Here is a 27,900-nt window from a genome sequence, read left to right as displayed (position 1 = left end):
AGTGCAGAGCCTGATACACAGCTTGATCTTGGGACTCTGGGACCACAACCAGAGCCAAAACCAAGAATCAGATGCTTAACTGTCTATGCCACCCAGGTGCCCCTACCATTACTTTTTTAAGTAGGCTCTACACCCAATGTGGGGTTTGAATTCTCGAACCTGAGATCAAGAGTCACAGTCTCGGGTGCCTGGGTGGCTCAGTGGGTTAAGCCTCTGCCTTCGGCTCAGGTCATGATCTCAGGGTCCTGGGATCGAGGCCTGCATCGGGCTCTCTGCTCAGCGGGGAGCCTGCTTTCTCCTCTCTTTCTCTATGCCTGCCTCTCTGCATACTTGTGATCTCTCTCTCTCTCTGTTTCAAATAAATAAAAATAAAATCTTTAAAAAAAAAAAAAGAGTCACAGTCTCTACCTACTGAGCCCAGTCAGGCACCCCTAGGATAAAAGTTATGTAGAGCTGTTGATGATGGGATCTTCTGTCAACAGTTAAAAACTTAAAACTTAACTATACACACCTGGCTGTGAAGGGTATTTGCATATGTCTAAATTCATTGAATTGTACACATGAAATATGCATGGTTCTTCGTGTATCAATTACACCTCAATAAAGAATTTTCCTTGAAAAAGAAACCCAAACAGGGGTGTCAGGGTGGCTCAGCTGGTTAAGCATCTGCTTTTGGATCAGGTCAAGATCCCAGGGTGCTGAGATCAAATCCCACATTGGGCTCTCTGCTCAGCAGAGATCCTGCTTCTCCCTCTCCCTCTTCTGCTCCCCCCTGCTTGTGTTCTCTCTGTCAAATAAATAAATAAAATCTTAAAAAAAAAAAAAAGAAAGAAAAACCCAAACAGAGAAAACAAAATGATGATGGAGAATAGATCAGATAACTGCAAACAGGGCTTTACTGATTTAAATTATGCAACCAGAAGCATGGGCTCTGAAAACAAAACAAAACAAAACTTGGGTGTTAAAACCAAATAGTCCATGGAAATTTCTCAAAAATAAAATGTACAAATAACTTTCCTTCAATGATGGGAGCCAAGGACTGAAAATTTCAGTTATAGCGTATGGCTCATGGAAACACTGAATCTGAGCTGGTTCTCAAACATCAGGTTTCCTGATTCTCCCTGGAACGGAGACAATTTCTAACTGTGCAAGTCTCCGGCATGTGTCATGACATAACTGGTGATGTCTGGCCCCAAATACTCAAAGTTTGAGTGAACTCAGCTTTTCTTCTTGGATCTCAGGGAGGAGGCAGAAGAAATTTACTCCAACTTTCCCTTCTCCCTCTAGAACAGGGGTTTTCAAACTCGGCTACATGTTACAATCTGTCGGGGGCCTTCTTGAAAGATCTTGATGTTCAGGCCACCGCCAGACCAAATAAATCAGAATTCGGGGGGTACGCCCCAGGCACTGGTATTTTATAAAATGTCTTAGTGACGCCAGTGTGCGGTCAAGGCTGAGAACCGCAACTCTAGCAAAGCATAATTATTTTAAGATCAAATTTATACCAGGCTCCCACTTTGCTTCAGAATGTTTTAAAGGCTGCCAAAATGTCATTTTTGCAGGGACCACCAGCATTCAGACCATCTACAGATGACCACTGATGTCTCTTTGTATTAGTTACTAAAAATAAGAGGGGGCTAAATTCAACTGGATCTCGAACAGAAAAAAAAGAGGCATTTGTGGAAAAACTGGTATAACTTAAACGAAGTCTATAGTTTCATACCAATAATATCAAAGTTGACTAGTTCCATGTTAATCTCTCAGTTCTGAAAAATGTCACACACTTTGTAAACTGTAACAATCAGGGAAGCTGGGTGGAGGGTGTATGGAAACTCTACGCTCTTTTTGTCAACTCTTGTGAGTTTAATTATTTCAAAATAAGAAGTTAAAAAGTGAAGTTAAAAGGCGAAGCTAGTACTAATGCCACAAAACTGTGGATTAGTCAATGATATTAAATATCCTGGGGCTCAAAGTCATGTCTGGTGCATTTAGGCACTTTATTAAAGAATATAACCTGATGGTGTGAGAGAAGCTTAGAGAAACTTCCAACTTCCTGTCTTCCATTTGCTTTTATAGACTTCATCTCCAGCCCCATCCAGATCCTACAAAATGCCATCAACAGCAGTTAATATGAAAGGCCATGCTGGCCATCAATGGCCTTGAAGTCTTCTGGTCTATCATAAGGAATCATAATACTGCTGGTGGGATCTTACACTTGCCTGGTATTTTACAGCTCACGAGCCCTGTCCAAATATACCATGGGCTATAATGAAAGATGAAACTTCAATTTCATTTTAGGAGGCACGGTGTTGCACCTGCATAAGTTACACACACACACACACTCCACATCGTAGCACACATGCACAATTCGGACACAGGGTTATTTAAAAATTCCATGTTGGGGACGCCTGGGTGGTTCAGTCAGTTAAGCGTCTGCCTTTGGCTTGGGTCATGATCCAGGAGTCCTGGGATCAAGTCCTGCCTTGGGCTCCCTGCTTCTCCCTGTCGTTCTGAATCTTCCCTCTGCTCATGCTTGTCTCTCTCTCAAATAAACAAACAAAATCTTAAAAAAATAAAATTAAAGATTCTACATGAGTCCAGCAGTACCTAGGAGTGGGGGCCAGAGGCACCTGTCACAAGGCCAAGTACTCATTGACACACGACCACCGACCTAGGCTGGGACTCAGCTGCAGGCACAAGTTCATGGTGGCAGCTGTCCTCCTCTCTCCCTCCTACCAGGAAAAGGAGGGAAGTTCAGATGACCCACAAGTCCGTCAGCCAACATCTGTTGGCCCCAGGTGTTGTTAGGCCACAACTGATTGTGCCCTGAGTCATGGCCACCCCTTTGTTTCTGTCTCCTTGGCCTACTCCCTTGGGGGCCCTGGTTTTCCGAGGGGCCCCTGACACTAGCCAGGTCACCATGAGTCAGGCCCATCTGGCAGCTGCAGCCCTTGCCCACTGAGCTCCCACCAGCTGCCTGCCCTCTGACACTTGCTGGACGGATCCTCCTGCCCAGACTGGGGTGAAGGGGACGGTGGTGGCCTTACTCTCCCTGAATTCTGCCAGAGGATGGCTCACATCCTCCCCGTGACTTGCCCCCACGCTTTCCTGACCAGCCCAGAGAACCAGGAGCACTAAAACCCACAGCACACAGGCTGGGTCTTCTGGTTGTATTTTGTTTTTAAAGATTTTATGTATTCATTTGTTGGAGAGAGAGCATGCATGCACAAGCAGGGGGAGTGACAGGCAGAGGGAGAGGGAGAAGCAGGCTCCCCGCTGAGAAAGGAGCCCGACGAGGGACTCAATCCCAGGACCCTGGGATCATGACCTGAACCAAAGGCAGATGCTTAACCAACTGGGACACCCAGGCGTCCTTGTTTTTTTGTTTTTAAGTAGGTTCCACACCAGCACGGACCCCAAGGTGGGGCTCGAACTCATGACCCTGAGATGAAGACCTGAGCTCAGACTGAGTTGGACACCTCACCGACTGAGCCACAAGGTGCCCCAGAAAGTGACTTTCTACCTTACAGCTGATTCCTTGTGGCCTGTGCTGTTCAGACACACATGTGCAAATTCAGCAGCTGTATTTCTTCCTCACTGGCCAGGGACAACATGCCTCTTCTTTGATTCTTGTTTATTCCAAAGGGAAGTCTAATTGGGGCTCATGCAGGGTGCATGGATCTTTTACAAGAGTAAACATACTCGGGCAATGTGAACAATGGGATATGATTAATTGAAACTTCTGGTTTCCCTCTAATTAGTGAAATGTATGACTAGCAATTTAGGGGGTTTAACCGTGATTCTCAGGGAAAAGGGTAGAACACACCTGCATTTGTGAAAGTAGTTGCGATGTGTATTTATTTTAAAGCATTTGTTTTCTTTCTATGCTGGCTCCTTCCCACCAGGGTCCTCCAGCTCCCAGCCATGCTCGCTGGTCCTCCTTGCAGGCACAGTGATCATTCTAGACCAGGGCAACTCTCCTGCTTTCCTTCCTGCCCAGTTCCCGAGGCCGACCCGGCCCCTCCTGGCTTTCCTGAGGAAGATGGAGCTCTGCTCCCCATGCCTGCAACCTGATCATGCCACCACTTGAAATGTTGCTTATTCAGAGGGCAAATGTTCCAGTTCATCTAAGACAGCCCTCATTTACCTGCCCTTTTACTCACACTGTACTGATTCAGACAATAAATCAGACGGCCACCCTGCCCACTTGCAACTCCTGAGGCAAAGTGCGCCCGTGGGCAGGTACATCTGACAACCCCTCCGACTGCCTGATGTGGGCGCCTACTGTCCTTGCATCTGAGCCTGTCCTGCCTCGATGGCAGCATCTTGATGGAGGGGAGATGGCCCCCCTCAACGCCCGTACTGTCTTGTCCGGCCTAACCCTTCTCTGTTAATATCCTAGGAAATCGCATCTGTAATTCTAAACATTTGGAAAGAGACAGAGGGAGTGAGTATACACAAAGGAAAAAAATTGTGAAACACTTCCTTTTTGTATCTTATCTAGGAATCTGTGCAGGTGTTCAATGTGTTCTTTTGATAACAGTATATTAAGAAGGAAATTGAAATTTTAGCAAAGATATTCCTTGCCTGGGTTGCAAAATGCCACTTTATAGAGCCAAATTGAAAACCATTGAAAACAAATGTATTTTTCATCAGATGAATGATACAAATTTTCGATTTTTATATTCTATTTCAGCCAAGACAGTGAAACTGCACAAATACTTTTCATTTTGAGTTTATCATCAAATTCATTTCCTGTTATTATTATTCTACCATTGGAGAGAAATATTTAATTTCCAGAAGTTTTCATTTAACTTTAATAGGAAACAAACCCATACAAAATCCACTTAAAAAAAAAATAAACATTTCAGTTCTGAACACGAATCTGCTTGATTTTAAGAACTAGTTTACCTAATAATTTTATATTAGCATCCCCCTAATTATATCCTTTGGCTGTTCCAGGCACGATCACAAGGTCTTTGAAATTCGGACGATGAACTTGGACTGACCCCGTAGCACATGACCCAAGTGGCCCGCTGCTGACTGCCCTGTTGACAGCTGGGACAGCACAATGTCAGGGTCTCATTCTCCCTGCAGGTTTGGAGGGCCCATGGTAGCACTTACGTCTCATCTGTGAAGGCTATTCCAAAGTATTCCTTTTCCTTCAGATTGAAGTGAGAGGCCACGAGGTCCAGCAGCTCCTTGGCCAAAAGCTTGGGCTGGAGGAAGGGTAAGATGGAAAAAGGACAAGTGAGCAGAGGTGACTTTTCCTAAGACACTCAATCTCAGGTAGATAGAATTTTTAAAATGGGATACCTCAAAACTCAGGTACATGAATGATTTTTGTAAAACCAACAGGAGTAGACAACGAGGACACCACCGAGCAAAAAGCCAAGCACAGGGCCATGAACGGGCGGAGACCTTCTGCCTTGTTTCCCCGATAGTTTGCTCTAGAACAAATGGTACCTGCTGTGTTTGGCAGGGCTGTCAAACCATCTAGCTCTTCTTCTCCACACAGGAGAACATTTTATGCTGCACCAACAGGAAGATGCCTTATAGGAATATGTTTTTATGGATACACATGTGACATACATTCACATAGTATGTGCTGCATGTCACAACTTGTTCTAAGCACGTTACAAACCCCAGCATCTCTGCTCCTCCTCACGGCCCCAGGACGTGCACCTGCTACTTACTCTGTTGTATGGGCCAGAACTGGGAACCAGAGATTAAGCAAGTGTTGGGACTGGGATTTGAATCCTCGCTCCAGAGACTCTGCCCTTGACCCATCTATCCACTCCATAATTCTGAATACAAACATTAAAAGTACCATCCTCCAGGAATGTTAAAATTAAAGCCAAAGAACCTTGGGACTGGAATTTGAGAATTATACAAATTCACCCTCCAGTTGCCTTTCCAAAGGAGAACTGCCTTTTTTTTTTTTAAGATTTTATTTATTTATTTATTTGACAGAGATCACAAGCAGGCAGAGAGAAAGAGAGAGAGAGAGGAGGAAGAAGGCTCCCCGCTGAGCAGAGAGCCTGATGCAGGGCTCAATCCCAGGACCCTGGGATCATGACCTGAGCCAAAGGCAGAGGCTTTAACCCACTGAGCTACCCAGGCACAACCCCCCCACCTTTTAAAGATTCTATTTATTTATTTGACAAAGAAAGAGATCACAAGTAGGCAGAGAGGCAGGTGGAGGGAGAAGGAGAAGCAGGGTCTCCGCTGAGTGGAGATCCCATTGAGGGGCTCAATTCCAGGACCCTTGGGATCATGACCTGAGCTGAAGGCAGATGTTAATGGACTGAGCCACCAGGAGCAGCCCCAAATATTTTTTTTTTAAAGATTTTAGGAGAAGAAAAATCTTTATGTGAGAGTGTTTTTATCATAAACTCTTCTTTAAAACACCTCTGCCAATCTAAAGGAGTATGCCAGGGGTTTAGGCATGAAATCACTGTCGAAGTCTGTACTGGTAACACATCGTTCACCTTTGCCAATCATAAGCAAGGAGGGCCCAGAAGGCCGGGCTGTGAGGTGGGGCCGTCTGCGGGACACACGGAGCTAACGGGAGTAGTTATTTCTAACCCAGCTTCCAGGTCAAGTACCCACAAACACATTGTCCTTACGATAACTACAGTATTCCACCGTACTTGCTAGGTCTCCAAGCTCAGAGCGAAAACAAAGGTTCCAGAAGAGAAAGATTTGTGTATTGCTTCTGTGTGTGTAAACGTGAGTATGCATCTGTGCACATCCATATACCTTCCTGAGTATGTTTCCTATTCTAGTGGTTACCCTGTTAGGAGAATGGATGAGATACGTTATAGGACAAGAGTTACAGGACAGTTTCATTTCTTTCTTTAAAGACTTTTAAAAAATTAATTTATTTGAGAGACAGAATGAGCTGGGTGAGGGAGAGGGAGAAGCAGACTCCCCACTGAGCCGGGAGCCTTGACATGGGGCTCGATCCCAGGAACCCGAGATCATGATCCAAGCCACCCAGTAGGCTCTAATCCCTACTGTGGTGGCATTTGGAGATGGGACCTTTGGGAGGGGAATTAGGGTTAGGTGAAGTCACGAGGGCGGGGCTGTCATGAACAGGATCAGTGACCCTGCAAGAAAAGGCATCAGAGAGATCACTCACACTCTCTCTCTCCACCACGTGAGGACAGGGGGCCAAGGCGGCTGTCTGCAAGCCAGGAAGAAGGCCCTCATGAGAACCTAACCATGTGGGCACCCTGGTCTTGAACTTCCAGCCTGAAAAACTGTGAGAAAATAAATTTCTGTCGCTCAAGCCCCCCAGGCTATATTTTGTAATGGCAGCCCAAAGTGACTAATTCAGGTACATTTCCCTTTAATTCAACAAATATTTACTGACCGTCTAATCTGGGCAGGGCAAGGAGCCAATACTGCAGGACACAGAGAAATGAGTGGCACATAGCACCTGCTCATAAGGAGTGCTTATCAGGGGCACCTGGGTGGCTCAGCCATAACCTGTGTGCCTTTGGCTCAGGTCAAGATCCCAGGTCCCTGGAATGGAGCCCTGCATCAGGCTCCCTGCTCAGTGGGAAGCCTGCTTCCCCCTCTCCCACTCTCTCTGTTTGTGTTCCCTTTCTCGCTGTATCTCTCTCTGTCAAATACATAAAATCTTAGGGGAAAAAAAGGAGTGCTTATCAGGGGCACAAACTACTAGTTTATGCTCATTTTAAAAAGCCAAAGCAGAGAGTTTCCTTTGCTGTCTCATTCCTGGGCTCATAGGTAGCAGCTGCTGGGCCTCTATGGCCATCCGTTTACCAATAAAAACAACTGGAAATGACAGGACTGGGTTTGAAGGTAGGGCAGAGTGATCTCTCCCTGGAAGCCAGAAATCAACAGGGGAATTAATCTCGATAAACTAATACCATTTAATGTTCTATACTTCTGCTCATGCTAAAACAGGAAAAAGTGAATATGTAATCCCTGTAACCAACAGGGAATTCAAGATTTTCTGTAAGACCCGCCTTCTAAACGGTAGGTAGCCTACCATGGGGGGCTGCGGTGGGGTAAACGTGGCTCAGCTCAGGATGTCACCAATCAATTACAAAGTAGATCCAAGGGAGGGGGTGCAGGCCGTGTTTGCTGCGGGCTCAGCCCCACCTCTAGGCCCATCCCTGTCTCCAGGAGGTCCCTGGCTGCCCAGAAACAGAGCATTTAATGCAGATGTTGTGACCGAATGTCAGGTAGGTATGGCCGACTTTTAAATCTCAATGCGCCATACTTTATCTATCCAAATGATGGCCACTGCTTTTCAAGTAGTCACAGTATTCCTATGGTGCCTGCTAATTCTTAAAATGTTTTAAGGTTGGGTTGCCTGTGAAGCTCGGGTCATATTTGTAAAAGCAATCCTCACTTGTGATAAATTTTTTGCACTCAGAATGGATTTGATCCCTTTTTTCCAAGTGGCAAAAGTCACTTAAAGTTAAGTATAGGGACTGGGGACAAGACGGGGAGGAGGAGGTGGTCAAACTGGTTTTATAAAATGAGGTGTGACTATTATGTAATTATTGTGGGTTCTTGGGGTTTACGGTGAGGTTTCTGGCCCCAAATTGGAAATGACAAAAATCAGATTTCCTTCCCTTTAAGATTAAATGTTGAAGCCAGCATCTCAATGGGATTGATCAGAGACACATAACTTACCCACAAAGGGAAAGAATTACTCTCAGGGCTGGTATAGTTATTCACTCTGTGGAAGGAGTGGAGGGAGTGGAAGGTGTGTGGGGGGTGAGGGATGAAGGAGGAAGCAAATGGGGTCTTAGCCAAGAGGCCTCGGACACCGGGGCCCCAGCGGTAAGGCCTCCTACAAGGACACACGTTGAGGCAGGGGGTTACTTCATCTGGTCATAGGAAATGCTCATCTGTGTAACTTTCCTAAGGCCGCGCTTTCTGAAGAACTCACTGAGGCCATGCTACACCCCAGACGTGGTGCTGAGCCCTCTCAGGTACCATCGCCTTACCATCTAGAATAAGATTCTATCATTCCTTTGCCAGTGGAGATTTTAAGGCTTGGAGATGACAGACAGTCCTCCCTCTCACAGCAAATCCAGGATTACAAATAAAGTCAGGCCAGACTCACGGGCCACGAGCATCCCCCCTCTGCCATCCTGCTGACTCTCCTTCCTGGGTGGGAGGTCAGGGATCACGTGCCCTGAAGTCCCTGTCCGGGTTGGGGCTATGCCACGTACCGGAAGCCAGGTCACTCCCAGTACGGATTTACACTTTGGTACTTTGAACTTGGGTAAGTTCTTCCCCCAAGAATGAAAAATCATGTTTCTGAGTCTGCAGAGCTTAAGAACTGACTCGACATGCTGAAGAAATCACCAGAGTAATAGATGCCACTCTGGGAGCCTAGGGGAGATGGACTTTTGGCTTCTCTGTGGTGACAGAGCCCTGTGATTTAGCCTGTAACCACAACGCTGTCTATAGTAAGAAAACGAAATTTCTTGGTGACTCATCGACCAGCCAACAGCAGCACCACCAGAATAAGCTGTCATCTCAAATGAACCCTTGTACACGATTGTACCTATCTGAATGTTTATCTTCGGTTAAAAAATGAAAAAGGTCAGTCCCGTTGCTTTATACGACCATTATGATGGGTCGCACACATCACTCTCAATGAAGAAAAGCCTAAATTTATTACGTGCAATTTACAAATTGGGAAATAAAGGCACTGAAGGGGCAGAGAGCAGATGCAGAAGATGCTGAGGTTACAACTCCTGAATCTCGTGTCCCTCGAAAAGCCACACTCTCTCTTCCACTGTCACGGTGAGTGGCGACAGCCCAACGGGTAGCTGCCCATCGCTGGGAGGGAGGGCTCTGCTCTCACTGGCCTGATGGATGTGTAGTGCGAGCGGTTAAGCCACTGTGACCTATGGGGTTGTTTGTCATCACAGCCCAACCTAGCCTATCCTGATCGATTCAGGCACCGTCTCAGTGACTCTTTAATTCTCTGTATGTTTGGTTTAAAAACTACTTAAGGCATCAGCTCTGTGATTTCCTGATCTTGCAAACGGAGACAATATCCCACCTTGACATGCTAGTGATTAATGAACTACATTGTTCCGAACATTTCTTAAACTCATTTAGAGAAAGTTGCTGGGTAAGCAGAAAGCTTTATGCCATTATGTGCTTTGAAGGGATGTTTACAGAATCTTGCTGATTATAGTTTGCTGGTTACTTGTGCTATAAACATTTGTGAGGCTTTGCAGGGACCAGGCTGGGAGCAAGGCCAGAAAGGCAGCCGGTGGCCCAGTCAAGTTCTACGGGACACACTGGGCAAGCTGTGTGCGTGTCTCAGGTCAGAAACAGTCTGTTCTGGGTCACGGGCACTGTCTTGGCCCCACGAGGACAGTACATTTCAGACTGATTTTCTCCTGGCCTGTAATTAACTACCCTCGCTCAATGGCTTCTGTCTTTTCATTTTCCTTTCTGTTCTCAGATTCTTTTTCCATTTGTCCTAACTTTTATTCCTCCTTCTATTTGACAAAAAGAATCTCTTTATAAATGTCCCATTCGAAATGTGCTGCCTGATGGGAGCTTCATAAGATGCTAGCAGGATGGCCTTGCTGGGGCTTATAGAGCTTAGAAACCTGGGTTTTGGTCATATTCTTCAGGGAAAAGGGCAGAGTAGCTCTTTGGCCTTGCAGTGTGGCCCTACCACCCAGAATTGAGTTCCCCAGGGCTCTGGACTATTCCAGGGGGAAATGTGCTCATACCCAGCACACCACAGGCTTCCAGAATAGACCCTGTTTCATGCCTGGTCTGCCTTCCAAGGTGGGATCTGATCAGAAGAACACTTCCCACAGAGGGCGGGCTATGGACTGCTCTAGGCAATGTCCCCAGGTGATGATCCTTCCAGATGGTCACTGTGAGCTGCTCTGGCAGAGCTCAGGGAGAGGAATCAGATGACCAGTGGCACCCTGGCTCCTCTCCAGTTTCCCATGTGATATTTTACCATCACTCACACATATCCTTCCCCCACTTTAAACTTAACATGGCTACATCCCAGACGGATGTTCTTGGACAAACTGTCCAACCTGAGCCTAAAAGTACCCATCTCTAAAATGGCCAGGTGGGTACATGAACTGGATTCCTGCCTTAAGACCTCCACCTTTATGTCATCATTACATGTTGTTTCTTCCTTCCCTAACAGTACCCAACCTTCTCAAGGTCTATGCACCTATTCTCAAAAGCTTTACAACCATTCCGCATCCCCACTCCCCACCCCTTGATCTTTTAAATCTAGTGAGTTTCTTATATAATTTTGGGCAGCCTACCCAACCTCTCTGGGCCTCAGTCTCCTCAGTTGCAAAATGGGGGTGATGACTACACCCACCTCTCAGGGCTGTTCTGAGGATTAAATGAACTAATACTGAGCTGCACAAGGTGTTTGGACAGTGACCCGCACAAACCAAGGGTCTCATGTGTTTACTCCAGATTCCCATGACCTCACCTCAGAATTATTAGGAGAATCTTCTAAATGATGTCAGTTTATAAATGCCAGCCTGGTATCTCAGGCCTCTCTTTGAATCTAGGTCCAGTTAACCCACGCAAACTCAGTCCACCCAGTTCCCCACAAAAGTACTCATCTCTGTTCAATCTTTTTGTTTTGGCATTAAGGAAACCCCAATCTCAATTTTAATTCCAAACTTTTGCCCATAGCATGCTCTCACCTTCCTCTTCCCATTTAAATTTACCCCTGTTCAAGGCCCACTTCTTCCAGGAAGCCCTCCTGACCTTACCACGTCCAAATGGTCTTTTAACTCTGAATCTCTATAACATTTGCCACATGTACCTCAATCACCCTTAGCATGTTCTTGTGTTGTGGTGAATTTATTTTTTTATTTTATTTATTTTTTTAAAAGATTTTATTTATTTGACAGATAGAGATCACAAGTAGGCAGAGAGGCAGGCAGAGACAGAGGAGGAAGTAGGCTCCCCGCTGAGCAGAGAGCCTGATGCGGGGCTCAATCCCAGGTCCTGGGATCATGACCTGAGTCGAAGGCAGACGCTTTAACCCACTGAGCCACCCAGGTGCCCCGCAAATTTATTTTAATTAAAACAATTTTAAATAGAAGGGTGCCTGGATGGCTCAGCTGGTTAAGTGTCGGACTCTTGGTTTCAGCTCAGGTCTCATTCATGGTGGGATTGAGCCCGACATTGGGCTCTGCACTCAGTGGGGAGTCTGCTTGAAGATTCTCTCCCTCTGCAACCCTACCCGCCCCTCTCTCTATCTGAAATAAATAAATCTTTAAAAAAATTTAAATTGTAGTAAAATGCTCATAACATAAAATCTACCACCTTAGCAATTTTTAAGTATACAGCTTAATATCATTAAGCATATTCACATTGTTGTGAAACCAATCTCCAGAACATTTCCTCTTATAAAACAGAAACTCTGCACCCATTAAACAACTCCCCCTTTTCCGTCCCCTAACCCCTGGCGGGCACCATTCTGCTTTCTATCCCTATGTGTCTAACTACCCCAGGTACCTTGTATAAGTGTAATTATATAGTCTTTCTCCTTTTGTGTCTGGCTTATTTCGTTTAGCATGATATCCCCAAGGTTCTTCCATTCGTAGTAGGTGTCAAAAGATCCTTCCTTTTTAAGGCTCAGTAACACTCCATTGTCTGGATAGACCACATTTTGTTTATCCATTTCACCTGCTGATGGACACTTGAGTTGCTTCCATGTTTTGGCTAATGCTGTAGAGACATGGCAAATTTTTTTGTGACATGATTTGTTCACCCAATAATGGGCTAAATGGTGGCCCTCAGAAGTTATGTCCACATCCTAATTCCTGGAACCTGTATCACCCTACGTTACAAAAGATGTGACTAAGATTCTTGAGAGTTTATCCTGAATTATCCAGTTGGCCCTAAATGAATCACATGGATCCTTACAGAACAGAGGCAGAGGGATTTTTGACACAGTGACACACACACCACAGAAGGCCAGGTGAAGACAGGGACAAGACTGAAGTGACAAAGGCATTAAGGGACGCTGGCAACCACTGGCAGGCTGAAAAAGGCAAGGGATGGATTTTCCCCTCAAGCCTCAGGAGGAAGCACGGGGCCCACCAACAGCCTGGTCCCAGCTCTGCCTTCCAGAGCTGTGAGAAAATGTTTCTATAATTTTAAGCCACCAAGTTTGTGGTGATTTGTTATGGAGCCTCAGGAAGCAAATACACACGCTCAGACTACAACCCCCAAGATCTGGTATCCCTCCACAGTGCCTGACACAGAGCTCCCAACAGCAGGAAACTCCACACTGGTGGGTTGGTTGGTTGAGCCGTGAGTAACTTGTGATCTCAGGTCAAAGCCTTTTATTAGTATTTGAATTCTCTCTTTACAGTACTGGGGACTTTTGGGGCAAGGAAGCCATACAGGAATGTCCAGGTGGGGAAGCCTCTGTCTTAGAGCTGACTCTGGGTCAGTCAATGGCACAGTGGGTTTCATCGCGAGGGACTCTCCCCTCAAACCCTTCCCGGTCATCCATTGTTCCCTTGTGGCATCTCGCAGATTCTAAATCAAGGAAATTGCCACCCCTGAATTAACTGCATTAAAAAGAATTAAAGCATCAAATGACTCCCATCTGTGCTTCCGAAGGAACCAAGGGCCCAGGGACCGAAAACTAATCCCTCCGCTCCCCTCCCATCCTCCCCAAGGCTATTTTTGGACAATTTGCTTCTCCTGCAGTGCAGGCGCACAGGGACCACTGGGCCACCAGGGCTGGCTCCAACCCACTGGCCTGCCCTGCCCCCCAACCCCCATGGCACCCTGGTCCCAAGAAAGGGTGACTCTCTGCCCTGCAAGAGGGGCCATTGCCAGGTTGGTGACAGAAGAGCACAATGCAACACAGTCAGTCTGCCCTTTCTGTCCAAGTCCTCTGGAAACCTAGAGGGAGAGAGGGGTACAGAAGGGCAGGTCCCAATACATGAAGTCTGAGCTCGCTGCCCCTTTGAAGACCCTGCCTGTTACTGTGTTCCTGAGCAGCTGGGAGTCTGTCTCCCGCTCTCCCCCTGCCCTGGGGGGGGCCCTCTGTAATAAGCTAGGCAAGTGCTTGTTGGCTGTCCATTATTCTTGGGGAGGGGAGCACCAGTGATGGAGAGAAAGCATGTCATCCTGCACGGGGAGAGAAAGCAGAAAGTCATTCTGCACGGGGACAAGGGTCTGGCGGCATTCCCTTTCCCAGTCACCCTCCTGATGCTCTGGCTGATTAGCCTAGGAGGCTAGCTCCCTTCCTGCCCACCGAGCATGGCCCTGGGCTCTGGAACAGGGGCAAAGGGAGGTCACTTCCTTTAGGCAGGTTGATGTGAAGAACAATGGGCCTGGGGGCTTCCAGCCCCCCCACCCCCAAGGATAGGGAGCAGGGATCTTTAAGTGGGTCCTGCCAGGGAAAGCATCTGTCTATTCAGAGGTCCCCATCCAGCCTAAACCCCAACCCACGAGAGGACACGAGACAAATGTTATACCTCCAGTTTAGGAATGACCAGCGGGCACAACTTGTCCACAAAGCTGCAGAAGACAAGCCACCGCTGACAGCCTTCGTTTACGGGTGTGGCCTCTACCCCATCACTGCCCGAGGGGCTTTACACAAATGAATGGGTCAGTCCACATTGGCAGCCCAGGAAGTAGATGCCAGCATCACCCCCACTTGATGGGAGGAGGAAACTGAGGCACAGAGAGGAGTAATTGGCCATCTACCCACCACTAGCAACCAGCAGATCTTATCCCTACAGCAAGGCCGTGCAGGTCACTCTGGAATGCTGGCTCATATACAGAGCCCGAGAGACCATTTACCCAACCCACTCAACTTCGAGGGGAGGAGATGAAGGGTCACGGGGTGGAGAAGCCTATCCAAGGATGGAGGAGATAGGTCTGGGGTCCAAGCACCTAGTGCAGTGCTTGGGCCCTTCCACGATTCTGTGTAGTAGGGACTGCACAGGTGGTTTCAGGAATGGCTGCAAAGTTCTGAAGCAGGGGGCACCAAAAAATGACAAGGGGTGTCCTGGCAGGCAGAAAGCGGTTGTTTGCACACTATGCTCTGGTCCGGGCTTCCTGGCCTCTCCCCAGCTTTCCCTCCTGCTGCTCATTTCTCCCACACCCCAGCACTGTCCTTTTTATCAGGCCTCCCCCCGCCGGGTTCTGGGCTGTAAGCTTCATTTATATCACCTAATTTAACCTTCAAAACAATCCTGCAGTAGTTTCTGGAGGAGGACACAGGGGCTTACAAGTGTTAATGTGCCCGAGGTCACAGTCCCCCCAAGGACACAGGGTACATGCAGAGCTTACATCTGACTCCAAAGCTTTGGCTTTAATGACTGGGCAGGGATCCAGCAAGTAACAATGCAATCAGGAAGGGACTGCGCGGCTTTTTCCAAATGCAATAGAATTTTGCCAGATGAGAAGTTCCTAAAGGGCAGGGATCGGGTTTTATGAAACAGTGTACCCTGCACCCCAGCACACTGCCCGACACACAGCACGTGCCTAATGCGGTTTCTCAGTGGCAGACAGGGACAGACCGGAGGATTGCGTGGCTGACTGTTACAGCAGCCTGGCAGGAAAGCAGACCACTGGAGAGGACACCCACACACTCTCTCCAGCACAGATCCGCCAGGCAGAGATGGTGTTGCTGCACCGAGCTAGCTGGGGCCAGATGTCACAAGCTCAGATGTGACAGAGTCACCTGGTTTCAACAGGATGCCATGATACGGACTTTGGCAACATGACCTGTAATCCCAAGAAGGGATGTGTCCAGTCTGTGCTCCTAACCCCTATTTCGGTGCCCCTCTTCTTCCTACCCTGACTTCTCCCTGATGCCAACTAGGTCACAACCGGCTCCTGTAATGGCCTCCCTCCCCCTCCTCCCCGTTCCCTCTCCTGCCAACAGCCTCTGCCATGGAGCATGGAGATGGGGACTCTGGGAACAGCCGTCTTGGCTTCCTGGTTGGCCCTCCACCTCTGCGTACTGCCCGGATAGCCTTCTTTCTACAATACTACTTTATTCCCTTGTTCTCTTCCTCTTACTTCCACATGGTTTCTTCCACATGTCGCTGAGAGACAGCCTGGTCTCAGGCTCAGAAAAGTTGGGGCTGCTATCCGTCTGGGGAGCTGCGTCTTTCTCATCCATGCATTTGAATGATGCCCAATGGGAAGGCTTTGACAGGCGTACATAATTACTGCTCCTCCAGAAATGCAAAGTGCTTCTGCCAGCCAGCCGTGGGGAGCCCGCTTTATTCAGGCTCTGCCCCCCTTGGGACTCCGGGCGGGCGGGCAGGTGTTCATTAGGGAGCGCCTGCTGATCCGCATCGTAACCCCCCCCGACGCCAGCCCGCTCACGGCAATGTCACAAGGGCTGTTCTTCCAGGGTGGCTCTCCTTGGCAGCCTCTTTGCAGTAATGAAATGATAACTGTTTCATGGAGGTGAAAACACAGACACATAGTCGTCAGCTTGGCTGTACCAGGGAGGGCTGTCAAGTCTGCACTCCCAATTCTGAGGTATTTTCTAGCAAAGAGTGGGACGCCGAGGTTCCTGGGATTCAAGCTCCATGTAAACATTATGTCTACCACTTGTATTGTTTTTCCTTTAAAAAGAAGCCTGCTCTAACAGTTCCATCATGACCCCCTCTGGTCCTAATTAAATCACGATTTGGGGTATAAACTGTCCATACATTCACTGGAAGGCGGAGTGAGTTTTCTCCAGGACCAAACGGGCAGATTAATTACTTTTCTAGTCGGCCAAACGGTACCAGGACCCAGTTTGAACGTGACGTTTTTTTGACATTGCATACGGACCTATTTGCTTTGCTTGATGCTCAGGGAAGTGTGGAGAAGAGCGACATTCGAGAGTGCGTGGAACTGGATCTTTGAGGTTGGCGCTCTGCGTGGTGCAAAGTCTCAGGCCGGCTCCAGTCATTCCAACCATCACTTTTATAGTCGGCAGGAGCTTGGAGCTCTTAGGAGGGCTGTGAGTGAAGGCACTATATGACCACGGGGCAGAGAGGAATAGGAGAGGTAGAGCCATTTGCAGGGACAGGGAATTGATCTGCTACCTTTCTAGTGTCATGGAGAGGAGAGGTGGCACCTGCTGTCCTCTGCCTTGGGAATGGCTGGCCTTCAAACAGGGTGACCTGCTTTCTAGTGGGGTGGGGGGGGAGTCTGCAGGGGGTAAAGTTAAGTGTTCCTTCATGATATCTGGGCAGTGGGCTTGTAGTCAGACCACAGGGTTTGGAAACGCAGTTCACCCTGCGCGTGTGGCTGCTCGGCATTTACTTTCTCTTTGAAACATGGGGACAGCAGCATCTACCTCAGAGTAGTTGTGAGGCTCAAGACATGATTGTTTAGAAAGTGCCTGATGCATGAAAGGTGCTTGAGAAAAACAGGCTCCCCTCTTCTCCTCTGACCAGTCCCTGAATCCCCACAAAAATTACCGAACCTCTCATCACGTTGCCAAGAAACCCGCTTTGATCAGAATCTCAATCCTCTTTCTGATTGAACCACCACACCCTTCATGTCAGGAACCATGAATAAATCATCACTACACAGTAAGGAGAACAGAAAGCAGACGACTTCCGGCAGAATGCAACTTAGCTGGGGAGACTTGCCCTAAATAGCACACCTTCTCCGCTCCCTGTGTCCACTCAGTAATACCCGCCTCCATTCACTTGCCTACTTGACCCCATCCCATCTGTCCCCGCCTCCAGCTTCTCCAGGGCTAAAATGACTCTTATCAGCTAGAAGAAAAAGAAGCATCTCTCCAGCTCTGGTGAGATGCTTGGAGACATGGCACTGGCTTTCCATTGTTTGTCAGCATTTTAATTTGGAAGTTCCCCGAGCCTCCTCCCTGTGGATCCTTCCCCCATCACTCCTGCAAACTGCTGGCAGGTACATGCTGGAGAGAGAGACTGAGCTCTGCTGATGATGTCATTTTCAATATGATTAAAACTGTCCTCCCCTGGGGGTAGGAGCAACGAAAAAGTGCAGGTACGGGTGTCCCGGGAGGTGAAGAGCAACTTGGCTGAAAAATATTTGTTCCTGAAAAGCAGTTTCATTAAAGTCAGACAAGCAGTGATGCCAAAGGCACCGCAGCCCACCCCCTTCCTCGTGCTAATTAAGTGGATGAGAACAGATGATCTGCCGCAGGGTCCAAAGAAAAATTGTGCGTTTGTAATATCCTCGTTCTCAGATCAAAAATATTATTTTATTATTTACCACCTCCTCCCGCCCACCACCACTTCCAGGTCTGGAGGAGGCTTATAAGATTTTAAATGGTATAAAATCGGGGGCATTAAGGACATGTAGACAACAGAGGCCAAGGCAGAGGATCAAGCACAGGAGATAAACTAACTCCAGCCACCAGCAGACTTGACGTGGTCACCCAGGCAAGTTCATCAGCAGGTTCAGGGAGCCGGCCAAGGTCCCACACACTTCCTTCCCTGGAAGTACGCCAGAGAAGGAATTTGCCGTACGGTCCTGCACATAAAGGCCACTGGAAGAAATGCAGCTCACGTGAAATGTTTCCTGGTTTAGCTTCTGATGAGGCCCAGGACAAGGCACCGTGCATCGCCTCTGTTGCTCAGAGCAGACTTTATAAAACCTCTTCTCGCAACTGGGTGGTATATTCCTTCTGGGAGAGGCCTGAGATGTTGTCATGAGTGAATCTGGCCAGAAATTTTGGAGGCAGTGTTTTGTTAGGTTTTAAACACATGCTAATATTAGACATTAGCAGCTCTGCGTGGACATTTTGTCTTGATGTAAAAGCCAAACCGCCTAAGAAATGCACCTAGGCAAAGTGAAAACAGTCTCCTGCATACCTTTAAGATGAGAGAAAGGAATTGTGTTCAGAAAAACACGTTCAAGGGGTGCCTGGGTGGCTTAGTGGGTTGGGGCCTCTGCCTTCGGCTCAGGTCATGATCTCAGAGTCCTGGGATCAAGCCCCACATCTGGCTCTCTGCTCAGCAGTGAGCCTGCTTCCTCCTCTCTCTCTGCCTGCCTTTCTGCCTACTTGTAATCTCAAATAAATAAATAAAATCTTAAAAAAAAAAAAGAAGGGGCGCCTGGGTGGCTCAGTTGGTTAAGCAACTGCCTTCTGCTCAGGTCATGATCCTGGAGTCCTGGGATCGAGTCCCACATCGGACTCCCTGCTCGGCGGGGAGTCTGCTTCTCCCGCTGATCTCTCTCTCCTCTCATGCTCTCTCTCTCTCTCTCTCTCAAATAAATAAATAAAATCATTAAAAAAAAAAAAAGAATATTCTCCCTTTAAAAAAAAAAAAAGAAAGAAAAAAGAAAAACACGTTCAAGAAAGTGAAAGCAGGTGGACTGAGTCAAGTGCTCTTGGATCCCAGCGGGATGTACGGGAGCCCTGGTCATCGGCCAGAGGCAGGGAATGGCCTGGGTCCGCCCTTCTGCTAGGGCAGGTCTACAAGCCCACCCCTAAGAGATGGCCAGGGCGGGGGGGGCAGAGGAGGTTCTGGCGGGTGCAGGAGCAGGAGGGAGAAGGGGTCTCTCTGCTCCCACCTGCTTCGGCTCCTGACGGCCTGGCTCAGCTCTACACATCTGCTCCTGCAGCCCCCAGGCCTCTTGCTCTTTGTCTACTGCCCAGATCACTTCTCACTGGGGACCGTGCGTGCTGACCCCCGTGCAGACAGCTGTCGCCATCTCAGACCCCTCCCTCCGGTGCCTGCCCTGCTGCCCCAGTGGCTCCATGGCTAGCTCTGCTCAGGGAGGTACCCTCTCCTGACGTGCTTGCCCCTCACCCCCCGATACTTTCATCTTTGTTCACATCTGTCTTTCCAAGAATGACCACCTCCTGGGAGCAGAAATGGTGTCGCATGCTCATTTCTGTTAAGCTCGGCCTACATGGCCAGGGGTAAAAGTCTCCACAAATGGATGGAAGAATCTATGAATGAGTGAGCAGGGAGGCAGGGAGATGCAAAGCATTCCCCTGGGTTCAATTCCCAGGTCAAATCCCCCTCAATCTTCACACGATTCCTGGGTGAGCTCATCTCTTCTCCTGGTTCAAATGCTCACCAAATTCAAGTGTGTACCAAAGTCAGAGGCAGGACTCTTCGAGAGAAGACCCGGCTTAGAGGCCTGCTAGCCCCCAGCACCCTTACAAAGTGGAGCTGAGCAAACGGGGAGGTCTGGCAGTGGGAATAAAGAAAGGTCAGGACAAGGTACTCATTCCAGCCTGCTTTTACCTTTTACCGTCTGCCTGTTTCTCCGTGTCAAAATTGTTTCATCAAACTGAATTGGAGACGTGGCCGGGCCACCTGCAACATCTCACTTGAAGACTTTCAGTGAGAGGATGCGTGTGTGGTGTGGGGGACCCTCTGACCCCCGCCTGTGGCTGAGGTCTGCGTCCAGCAACAGCTCAGCTGGGGACCTGCCTGCACTGCTCCAGCTCGTCCTCATGTTCTCCTTTCCAGAGCACAGTCAATATGCTTTACATTCATAATAGCGCGTCAGTCTGGAGAGAGAGAGACCATCATGGGTTGTGACCCTGTGGCGGCAAGTGTCACTGGTTGCTAGGCAGGGTGTCCTTTGGGCAGAGAGCTGTCACTCCCGGACCCTCTTTCCTTCACTTGTAGGAGGGAAGGGTCAGACGAAGGCCCCTGTCACTGGCACAAAGGAGATTTTGTTGTCTGGGCTGCTGCCTTTCAAAGCCTCTCTGAATGTCTCCATCAAAGAAATCACAAGGATTCAACTCGGCCGTAGCATCAGAATGAGAAAGTGAAACAAACAAAGCAAATAGAACACATTTTCCTCCCAGAGCTTCTCTAAAGCCCGGCTGGGGTAGAATGAGTCCCGGGCCCAGCTCAGAGTGAGTTCCAGGTGCTTGTCCTGACTCTGCAGACCCCAGAGTTCTGTGCTTCTAAGAGCAGAGGGGTTAGGATTATAGTTGATTTCCCACTGCTCAATTTCACCTATTCTCATCCTGTGCAGAACCAGTGGGAGGCTCCGAAGAAACACGACTCCAGCATTGCCGTGCGACACTTCGCAAGATGCCAAAAGGAAAGGCTCACCCTGTAAGTTCATGGTCACGGTCATACAAAGTGTGAACGTGTGCATACGCACACACATGCATGTACATCTGCACTCAGTATTGTGGCTTTTGATTTTTTACTTATTTTTATATTTTTAAAGACTTATTTATTTGAGAGGGGGAGAGCATGTGCACATACGCATGTGAGCTAAGGGAGGGGCAGAGGGAGAGAATCTTCAAGCAGACTCCCTGCTGAGTGTGGAGCCTGACTTGGGGCTTGATTCCACAACCGTGAGATCGTGGCCTGAGCTGAAACCAAGAGCTGGATGCACAACCAACTGAGCCACCCATGTGTCCTAGCAACTTTTGATTTTTTAAAAATTACTCCAGACCTATGCCCTTCCACATGACACTTCTCAGATGAACAGAGAGGCATGAGAGAGGTGGGACCCTCGCTTTCAGCCTGCTAGGTTTTTAGACCAAACATGTCTTCTCTGATCCCCCAGTAGAACCTCTCTGGATGAAACTGACCCCATGAGCTTCCAGCTGGAGTCCTGGGCACTGATCTGGGCCTTAAGGACCCAGGATGACCCCGGCTAAGAAATAGGAGGGGACTGGGTCAGATATCTGGATCGGAATCAGGATTCATGAACTGTTGTGTGATCACAGCCAAGTAGCTTCATTTCTCAGAGCTTTAGCTTCCACTCTGTGAAATGGGTTTAATACTGCTGACCTTCTAAATGAAATAAGACCGTATGTGCAAAATGGAATTCAGTTCTTGACACATGGTTATGATAGAATCCCTCTTAATTCCCTTCACACTTTCTCTTTGCACTTCCCCTGCCACACCCCAACTTCTGTCAACGTCCTCATCCCAGGCTGCCTTCTTTGCCTAGGAGCTTCCCAGACTGTCATGACCAGGGAACATGATGGCATTCGCTGGGGTTGATGTCCACTGGATGGTCCTGGTGTGGGTGGATGTGCACCTTTATCAGAATTCATTAAGCCTGCTACCCCCAGACCTTCTTAGCTGAGCCCATGGAAAGTCTCCTCTTGATGCATACTTTCTAAGACTTTCGCTTCCTCAGTCGGAGAGCAGAGGGAAGAATGAAACAGAGCAAAAGCAAAAACAAAACCCGGGCCTGACTTCTACTCCAGTGCATGTAAGAGGACACCTCAGACTACAAGAACCAATTCTGCCATGGGGCTCCCCGGAGAGTAAGCCTGGACACCGATTCCCTCCCTGCACACTTCTGACCGCTCCCTCCACATCTCTTCGGAGATATAGCCCAGGCTGGCCTTTCCAACTACTTGATTAAAATGCCCTCAAGGACGAGCCACCATACTCCCCAGATCTGCTCCCCAACAGAACCTGGTGCTTTGTTCAGATTTGGAGGTTCTAGAACAGGAAGCAGGAAATGTGGGCAGAAAAATCACCTGGGATATTCTTCTCAATTAGTGATTTCCGCCTTGGCTGCACGTGAGGCTCGCCTGGGAAATCTGAAAAGCCAGAGCTGCCTGGGCCCCAACAAGAGAGTCTGACTGAATGGGTCTTGGAGGGGCCCAGGAACTGGCTGATTCTTCTTTTTTTTTTTTTAATTTCATTTATTTGACAGAGAGAGATCACAAGTAGAGAGAGAGAGAGAGAGAGGAGGAAGCAGGTTCCCTGCCCAGCAGAGAGCCTGATGCGGGACTTGATCCAAGACCCTGAGATCATGACCTGAGTTGAAGGCAGAGGCCTAACCCACTGAGCCACCCAGGCAGCCCAAACTGGCTGATTCTAATGAGAAGCTGGGATTGAGATTCTAAAGGAAGAAACAGTGAGTTGGGGGGACGTTTACCTGTAGTGTTATCAGAATCCTGATACCTTTCAGTTTATAGACTGTCTTCACACATACACTCCCCTAACACAGTGTGGCGTTCATAGAGCACCCACTTTGTGCTGAGCCATGTGCCAGGCACGGAGCTCTGTGACAGGAACCCACAAGGAAGCAGTCCCTTCCCAACACCATGGGTGCCCCGCCACAGGCTGCGTGGCTGATAGCCCTGGTTCTGGGGCTGCAGGGCCTTGGCGAGTTAGATGGACCTCTTGATACATAACAGCACTTACTCATCTTCATGTTGTGAGGGTTAAAGTCCTGACAACAGGTAAAGCCTTATATCAGTGTCTAGCATCTCCCAAGGTCATCAGAAGTGCTCACTGATATACACACCTCCGTAGTTCATCTCAACAACCCCATGAGACAAGTGCTATTGTCACTGTTATTCCTACAGCAAAGGTCCCACACCTATCACAGGGTACCTGGGGCTTCAAACCCAGGCAGGCAGACTCTAGATCTCGTCTCTTTACCCAGGGAGGCTGTAACTCGGTGCTTCCGGCGCTGTTTGCAAGGAAGAAATGAAACAAAAAACCACGAACCCATAGTTTGGGTGGTATCCCATGGCCAAGGTCTGAGCTTCCAGCTCTAAGTGGAACATTCCAGAAAGTCAGAGGGCAGGACCCAACAGGAATCTTCTGTGCTTTCTGGAGGGACAGTGAGTGGAGGAAGCAGAGGCGGCAGCGGTCTCTGACCATGACCTTCCCTGACATCCCTATTCCAGAAGCATCTCCTGGCCACTCTCCTTTCCTGGGAGTTGGTTCAACCACAGGAGAGGCAGAGCTCCCCTCTGGACTTCCTGCCTTTCTCCAGGAGCACCCTCCTGGGCAATCTGGTCACTTTCAGGGGCTAAGTCTGGAGGAAAGATGGCCTGAACTCCAACCATGGGGCCTCAGAGCCTCTGGGGAGCTGCCGCCTCCTCCTCTTTTTGAGCATCAGGGGGTCAGAGAATGTTAAGCAGGGATACTCTTCAGGCCTGTTAGTATTTATGACAGCAAATTGTACAGGTGGTGTTAAGTACCTCTTTCTTTCCCCGAAGAGGGGAGACGTGAAATTCTGAGAAGAAATTAACACGGGCATGAAGAATTCCCTCACTAAGAAGGTTTTGACAACCCAGATGCTTTCTAAGAAGGCTGCGGCTTTTTTGCATGTGGTAAGACATACCACCAAATTTACCATCTCAGGGTTGAGAACAATTACACTGCAGTGCAATCAATCTCCAGAGCTCGTCTCATTTAGTGACACTGAAACTCTGTACCTATTAAACAAGGTATTGAGTCTATTACAGTTGAAGGAAAATTAAATCAGCGTGGTTTTATAAAAACTGATCTAAAGATCTAAAGAAAACATGGAGGGAAAACACACAAACCTACAGGTCTTTTTCCATATATCACAAATACAGAATTCTAGCATTTATTCTTTTCCTACTGCCTCATCCTTCACTCCAGTGTTTCACACACACAGCGTATTAAAAATGTCAGAACTAAAGATTCTCAACAAACCCTGAAGTCCAGTTGTGGAGAGAACACACCAGTTCCCCTAAGAATCTGACCTTTGTTTATAGCCCACCGACATTTCAGGAACCAAGGGCTTCCCTTATTTCATGCTGTTAAAACTGAATCTGAAAACCATGGAATTTTTTAAAATTTCTTTTTTTTTAATAAAAGCAGTCCTGAAAGGCAACCCTTAGTGACTTGAGACACTAGGTCACATTTCCTGCCGGGCTGGTCTGCGGACCAAGCGTCATATACGTGTTGCTCAAAGCAGCACCCCTGTTCTTCATGCATCCCAGACTCTGTCTTTCAGTTTTAACTAACACAGGACTGGGCAAAAGTTCTGACCCTCAGTTTACCTTTATCCATTTCTTTCTGAATAAATCATAACCCCGACAATTGAAGAGTGAGCCACAGGAACAAACTTAGCATCTTCACGGAGGAGATGTTATGTTACATAACAGAAAGGGTACAGGGTACCTGGTAATTCCAACAGGTTATGTGCATGACTTGGATGAAGTTTTAACAAAACTATAGGATGCAGACAAAGCTGTACGAATGTTGGTGGGTTGTACTCAATCTGTGACAAAGGATGTCCACGCTCTTCAACGTGGGGTATATAACCTTTTTCTTTTTAAGATTTTATTTATTTATTTATTTGACACACAGAGAGAGATCACAAGTAGGCAGAGAGGCAGGCAGAGAGAGAGGGGGAAGCAGGCTCCCTGCTGAGCAGGGAGCCCGACGCGGGTCTCGATCCCAGGACCCTGAGATCATGACCTGAGCTGAAGGCAGAGGCTTAACCCAACTGAGCCACCCAGGCGCCCCCATATATAACCTTTTATGCTTGGATTTCTTTTCTTTTCTTTTCTTCCAGATTTTATTTATTTATTTGAGAGAGAGCATGAGTAGGGGAGGGGCAGGAGGAGAGGGAGAGAGAGAATCTCAAGCAGACTCCCCACTGAGCAGGGAGCCCAATGTGGGACTTGATCCCAGGACCCTGGGACCATGACCTGAGCCAAAAGTGGACTTGACCGACTAAGTCACTCAGGCATCCCTATGTTTGGATTTCAAATAACGGCCTTTGTATGTCAGATATATGAATAAAGTGGGTATGTTTGAAATAAAAGTTTCATAACTCAACATTTTAAAAGTAACAGAACCTTGGTAATTTTTACGTTTTTTTTCTTGTCTGTACACCTCGGCAATATGAGGGAGTAAAGGTGGAGGGCTCCATGGGACAGTCTGGGAAACAGAGCAGGTCTAATTCTTGCACTGACTTGTGCTCTGGTGTCCACCCCCCAACGCCCACCCCTGCCCTCCTGTCTGTGCCCTCCCTTCGGCATTTATTTTGGGTTTGGTTCCTGCTGAAATGCCTCAATCCTAGGACTCTTCCTGCCCGTCTTCCTGACTTGGTGCCAGTGAGGAAGTGAAAGGCTCCCCCGTGCTGAGTGTGCTCTAGAACCCAGATTACAAGCGGCCAATGGTTCACTGCTCACCCTCAGAGTCCCTGCCAGCTTTTCAAGGCCTGGACAGTGCTATGTGTTGCATTCAAGACCGGAACACCCCAGCTTCAAGTCTGGGGGTAAAGGCATGGAGAAGTAAAAAAAATGCTTGCCTTTCCTTTACAGAGCCCCTAAAAATTTCTAATGTGGTTTCCAGAGAGCTTCTGAGCATGCTATGATAATCTGCTGGCCCGGCTATCCATGGTCTACAAGGCCGGGTCTGGGGTCCATCAGCTTCATCAAGCAGGGTGTCTGGGGGCGCTGGGTGAGCCCAAGGGAGACATGCTTGTTGGCTGTGGCTGCAGAATGAGCTAGGGTTTTTTGATGGTTCCCAGGGTGTATACATACATCAAAACAATCAGATTACACACTTTGAATATGCACATTTTGATAAATGTCAATTACGCCTCAATAAAGCTGTTTGAGATTACTTACAAACTTTGCTTTTGAAACAGAAAGGTGGACATGATGCACAGTAAAAGGAATGCACAACAAAGAATCTGTCCCTCCCTCCCACCCGCCCCGACCTCCAAGCCCCTGGTCAAGGGATTTTTCAGACAGATGCTCAGACACGAAAGTAGGCACTGAGTGCTCACACGTCAAACCCAAAGTGGGAAGTTCTCCTCCGTGAGGATGTGGAAGCTGGTTCGAAAAATACCAAGTGTTGAGGCAGCAGAGCCGGTTCTCTTAAGAAACCAGTCTCTGGACACAAATTGGTTTAGTCTTCCTTAAAATATAACTCTCTGCCTGCAGACATGAGCTCAACCCCCGTCCTCTTCTCCAGGAAGAAAAATGGGGAGTTACCAAACCTCTTACCCCTGAGACTTCTTTCAGCTCCTCCAAATATTAATTTTTGAATAGTCAAAGGGCACCAGAATTCGAAAGCTTGACATTAAAAAGAAAACTTTTGAAAAGCTCGACTTCATCCCCCAGGGCATATAGGAGACTAAACTGATGTGCCTGAAATTTCTGGTCTGGAGAATAGTCTTCAGGGTTACAAAGAACATCAACAGAGAAAGGAATGGGGGGGACCACAGGAGGGGAATAGGGAATAGAGACAGGCCCAAGTTAATGTATGACATACTTCCAGGAAGGCTATTAAGATGGGGTGATTTACATGAGCTCAAGGGAGCACCAAATGGCTTTTTAAGCAGACAGGGTTAACATTTCTCTTCTTGACTACACAGACCTCACTCTTACCTCTCAAATTCTTCTCTGCTCAGCTTTTTTCCTTAGTGCCACTTTGGCAAAGGAACTCGCAGACAATCAGATTGTCTCCATGGTGGCCGTGTGCACAGAGCATCATCTCAAACCACAGAGTCAGGCTGCCGAGGGCGCCTGGGATGGAGGTCACCAGAACAAATTTGAAAGAAACATAGTCTCTTTCTTTTCAAAACTCACTCAGTCGGCATGCCAGCAAATATAATGGCTGAGAGCAGGGCTCTGGGACCAGACAAACTTGGGTTTAAGCCCTGTTCTTTCACTCCTGGAGATGTGTGACCTTCAGGAATTAACTCTTTGTGACTCAGTTTCCTCAACACCAGCACGGATATAGGAACAGTTGTTTCTAGAGTTGTCATAAAGACTCAGTAAAAACATACACATGTATTTAGTAGTGTGTCTGACAATGTAAATATTTGCAACTTTAATATATTGCATACTTTAATATACAACTACATACTCTCTATATATTATTATTTTTATTCAATGATTCAGTGAGCATCTAGAGAGTGCCTATGATGGACTAGCACTACAGGGCTCAGTAGAGAATTCAGTACAGAATTTTTCTTTAAGGAACGGATGTCAGTTTTTCTTGGAACTCTTATGACATTAGACATTTTGGCCGCACCATCTTCCTAAAAGGCTCAAAACATCATCATCATCATCATCATCACTATTATTATTATTTTGATCTCAGTAGTTTCTGGGAAAGGAAAAAGAAGTAGTATGGAAATCAACACTTTTTGTGGGAGAAACTGAGGCACAGAAAGGCCAAGTGGCTT

General features: G+C 47.8%; 1 protein-coding gene across 9 annotated transcripts in view; it reads right to left on the bottom strand.

Annotated features, from left to right (window-relative positions):
* Positions 1-27,900, bottom strand: part of FRMD4A (FERM domain containing 4A) — a 622,361-nt gene that overhangs the window by 143,778 nt on the left and 450,683 nt on the right. For all 9 annotated transcript variants that reach the window (XM_047739601.1, XM_047739605.1, XM_047739603.1 and 6 more), the window contains exon 3: positions 5,125-5,219. In XM_047739601.1, coding sequence (XP_047595557.1) covers positions 5,125-5,219 — 95 coding nt within the window. The remainder of the gene's footprint in view (positions 1-5,124; positions 5,220-27,900) is intronic.

Source organism: Lutra lutra, chromosome 8, assembly GCF_902655055.1.
Source record: "Lutra lutra chromosome 8, mLutLut1.2, whole genome shotgun sequence".
Lineage (NCBI taxonomy): Eukaryota > Metazoa > Chordata > Mammalia > Carnivora > Mustelidae > Lutra > Lutra lutra.
Note: the sequence above shows the minus strand (reverse complement) of the source record. Positions and strands in the feature narration are given on the sequence as shown.